The 4,278-nt window shown below is 46.6% G+C and overlaps 1 protein-coding gene across 1 annotated transcript; it reads right to left on the reverse strand.

Moving 5' to 3' along the window:
• Positions 1–573: 573 nt before the first annotated feature.
• clec14a (C-type lectin domain containing 14A) lies at positions 574–3,843 on the reverse strand. The gene is made up of 2 exons (XM_034865572.1): positions 3,468–3,843; positions 574–2,274 (listed from the first exon to the last, which is right to left on the reverse strand). Exons 1-2 carry the CDS (start codon positions 3,810–3,812, stop codon positions 1,285–1,287), a joined length of 1,335 nt encoding a protein of 444 aa, XP_034721463.1. The 5' UTR covers positions 3,813–3,843; the 3' UTR covers positions 574–1,284.
• Positions 3,844–4,278: the final 435 nt, after the last annotated feature.

A 4,278-nucleotide genomic window follows, 5' to 3' on the forward strand; every position in this document is an offset into this window, starting at 1 on the left:
TTCTCTGGTGGTGTAACCCAGAACCTCTCTTCTTCTCTGGTGGTGTAACCCAGAACCTCTCTTCTTCTCTGGTGGTGTGGTGGGGGGGGTGGCAGTAGCTCAGTCCATAGGGAGTTGGGTTGGGAACCGGAGGGTCACTGGTTCAAATCCCCGTATGGACCCAAAAAGTTGGGAGCGTGGATTGGTGGCTGGAGAGATGCCAGTTCACCTCCTGGGCACTGCCAGGTGCCCTTGAGCAAGGCACCGTACCCCCCCGACCGCTCAGGGCGCTGGTTCAGCTGGCAGCCCACTCACTCTGACATCTCTCCAGGTATAGTGCATGTATAGGTCCTGAGCATGTGTGTGTATTTCAGGCCTGTGTGAGTACTAACAAAAAGTGTGTACACAGAGTGTAGTGCAGTAATTTCCCCATTGGGGACTAATAAACAAATTATCTTTATCTTTATCTTATCTTTAACCCAGAACCTCTCTTCTTCTCTGGTGGTGTAACCCAGAACCTCTCTTCTTCTCTGGTGGTGTAACCCAGAACATCTCTTCTTCTCTGGTGGTGTAACCCAGAACATCTCTTCTTCTCTGGTGGTGTAACCCAGAACCTCTCTTCTTCTCTGGTGGTGTAACCCAGAACCTCTCTTCTTCTCTGGTGGTGTAACCCAGAACCTCTCTTCTTCTCTGGTGGTGTAACCCAGAACCTCTCTTCTTCTCTGGTGGTGTAACCCAGAACCTCTCTTCTTCTCTGGTGGTGTAACCCAGAACCTCTCTTCTTCTCTGGTGGTGTAACCCAGAACCTCTCTTCTTCTCTGGTGGTGTAACCCAAACCTTCTGGGATGTTTCCAGTTCTGAATCATGTCCCATACACAAAACATCCCAATTTGAACATATGATCGTTATATTCGGACTTCAAATGGAGAACAACTTAGTTTGGAGAGAATAATCTGATTTTAATGCAAAATATTACAAACACAAATGTTGATTTCTCTAAACATCTCCTGTCTTTAATGCCTTTCTAAATGATATAATAATGTATAAAGTATTTTATCATGAATTACATTCCTTGGTGTCTACTGCTGAGTCCCTTGGTCGCTCTTTCCTTTATATATGTATTTTATTATTTATTTTTTTGGAAAATGCATCAATATTCTACTCCATGTTCAGTTCCTGTTGTAGAATTGATTGAATTTGTTTGCAATGTGTCTTGTTGTGTGTTTGATATGAATATTTAATATAAAAAAAAAACTTCTCCTAATTTTGGAGACATGATGATGATGTCACTCTCACATCTTCTTCTCATTGGCTGTTTCCTTGCTCCCCCATTGCCATCTTCTCCGCCTTCTTCATGGCACGCTTCTTCGACTGCCTCATCAGGCAGCACTTCACCGTCACCAGGACAACCACCACCAGCAGCACAAGCGCCGCCACGGCAACCAGCGCCACCACGAGCACGCCGCCCGTGGCCGCTTCGGCGCACTCTGGCGAGTCCTCGTGGTGCTGGTTCCCGCTCTGGTCGGAGCAGAAGCAGCTGTAGGAGCCGGCCGTGTTCAGGCAGCCGCGTCGGCATGGACCACTGCTGCACTCGTCCACGTCCACGCAGGTCCCCGAGGCGTCCTTCTGGAAGCCGGCGTCGCACGATGCGCAGATGTCGCTGAAGTCGGCCGGCGAGCCGTCCGGCAACCGCCAGGCCACCGGACGGCCCCAGCAACGCAGCTCCAGAGGGGCAAGCGAGGACCAGCACTCCACCAGGATCCGGCTGCTGTTCACCTGGCCCAGGCTGATGGAGCGGGCGCTGGGGATGTGGGGGGGCTGACAGGAGCCTGACCCCACCGACGGATCAGGACCAGGGGTAGGCGTAGTTCTGGGCTTTATGTCAGATTGGTGTGTTGCGCCAGTTTTAGATTTTTCTGTTGTAGCCGGTTGTAGCTGAGAACCAGGATCAGGTCCAGGGTAAAGTCCAGGACTAGGTCCATTATCAGGTGCAGCATCAGGTCCAGGGTCAGGTCCAGGATTAGGTCCAGGGTCAGGTCCAAGCTCAGGTCCAGCGTCTGCTTTAGTAGATGGTGTATCAGGCTCATGGGCTCCATGTCCTGGTTCAGGATCAGCTTTCGGTCCAGTGGCCTTGTGTGCATCATGTGTGAGTTGACAGATGAAGTGGTTCTCGGTCCTGCAGGAGACGGGGATCAGACCCCAGGGCGTCGCCCTGGACCCGTCCAGCTGGACCTTCAGCGCCGCGCACCGAGATGACGTACAGGTTTCCTTGGGTTCCTGGAACCAGCGGCTCACCTGCAATGGTGGAAGAAGTATTCAGAAGTATTCAACAGTAGAGAGTAGTAAGTAGAGATGGGAAGTAACGAAGTACAAATACTTCGTTACTGTAATTAAGTCGATTTTTTTCGGATATTTATACTTTACTATTTAATTTTGCGGCGACTTTTTACTTCTACTTCTTACATTTTAACACAAATATCCCTACTTTCTACTCCTTACATTTTACAAAATTGGCTCGCTACTTTAGTTTTGTACAAGACTAATTCTCGTGAGTTTTTTGTTTATTTTTACCGAACGTTAGATATTGTAATTCAATTGACAAGTGGATGGAAACTTAGCTAAAGAGAAGTTGTCTCCATTTGTGTTTTAACAGACACACAAACCGGGGGTGAAGTTAGAAACCAGAATCAGATTTAATCCAGTCCTAATCTAGTCCTCAACTTTCACATCAATTCACTAGAGATATCGCTATTATTGTTTACGTCATCAATACCATTTTCAATCTAAATGGATGGGAATATATCTACTGTACGTTTCATTTGACGCAATCCTAAAACAACTCAACAGATTCAGCATTCAGCATTAATTCACAGCAAATCATTGCAGTTTCTGTCATAAAAATCATATATTTGATGTTTTAGGCCTGTTGGCAGACATCCATTTAAATTGTAGCCATTGCCATATAAAGACGTGTTCTCCATGTCCACTGAAATTCCTCAGCGTGCTCTCTAGGAACATCTGTGTAATCCAGGTAGCTTTGCTTAAAAAATGGTTGTCATTAGCAAGATTACTTTAACTTTAATACTTTAAGTAAATTTCCAAGCTTGTACTTTGTTACTTTTACCTGAGTAAAGAAGTTTAATCAGTACTTCCACTTTTACCAGAGTATTTTTAACACAAGTATCTGTACTTCTACTTAAGTACGGAATGTGAGTACTTTTGCCATCTCTGGTACTATGTAGAGAGACAACAGTAGAGAGACAACAGTAGAGAGTATTATGTAGAGACAACAGTAGAGAGTATTATGTGGAGACAGCAGTATGATATGAGTATGAGAAATAATAAAAGTGTCTCTACATTAATGTTTAAAGCTTTTTAGTAGAAGTAGAAAGTAAATGAAAAGAAAAGACTCGAGTAAAGTACAAGTACCTCACCATGTGGACTGAAGTGCAGTACTGCAGTACATGTACTAGGTAAGTCCTGCTCACCTGTGAGTCCTCGCTGCCGTCCTTTGTCCACTTGAATCCTCTGAGCGGCAGCGTGGGAATCACACACTCGTCCTTCAGCTTCCTCAGCCCGACCCAGAAGGTGAACTCCCCGCGAGGTGGACCGGCATCCCCCTTGTCCCCCTTGTCCCCCTTGTCCCCCGCCGCCGCCTCCAGGACGGCGGTGACTTCCTGCTCGGTGGCGAGTGTGGTGAGGAGTCCGGTGGGGGAGCAGAGCTCTGCGGCCCGATCAAAGCTGACCGGCGTGCGGTGGACGACGTAGCGTGGACCCGGGTCCGCCAGCACATCTCTGAACAGGATCAGGATCCAGCAGAACCAGGACTTCATATTCAGTCTTTGGAAACACAGACTTCAGTCAGCGTCCACACAAAGTTGTGTTGTGGCTGCTGACAGACTCAGGTTATTATTCTAAGTGTGTGAAGACATTATGGGATGGATCCCTACAGAGATAGACCCTTTAGTTAAAGAGGAAGATCCTTTTAGTTTAACATGAAACAGAAATCACCATCACCAAACCCACCAGACTCCATGTAAATAATCACTACTTTTAGCGCGTATAGGGCAGCATATCTCCACCAGACTCCATGTAAATAATCACTACTTTTAGCATGTATAGAGCAGCATATCTCCACCAGACTCCATGTAAATAATCACTACTTTTAGCGTGTATAGAGCAGCATATCTCCACCAGACCCCATATAAATAATAACTACTCTTAGCGTGTATAGGGCAGCATATCTCCACCAGACTCCATGTAAATAATCACTACTTTTAGCATGTATAGAGCAGCATA

The sequence above is a fragment of the Etheostoma cragini genome, unplaced genomic scaffold (genome assembly GCF_013103735.1).
Source record: "Etheostoma cragini isolate CJK2018 unplaced genomic scaffold, CSU_Ecrag_1.0 ScbMSFa_1962, whole genome shotgun sequence".
In the NCBI taxonomy this organism is placed as follows: Eukaryota; Metazoa; Chordata; class Actinopteri; order Perciformes; family Percidae; genus Etheostoma; species Etheostoma cragini.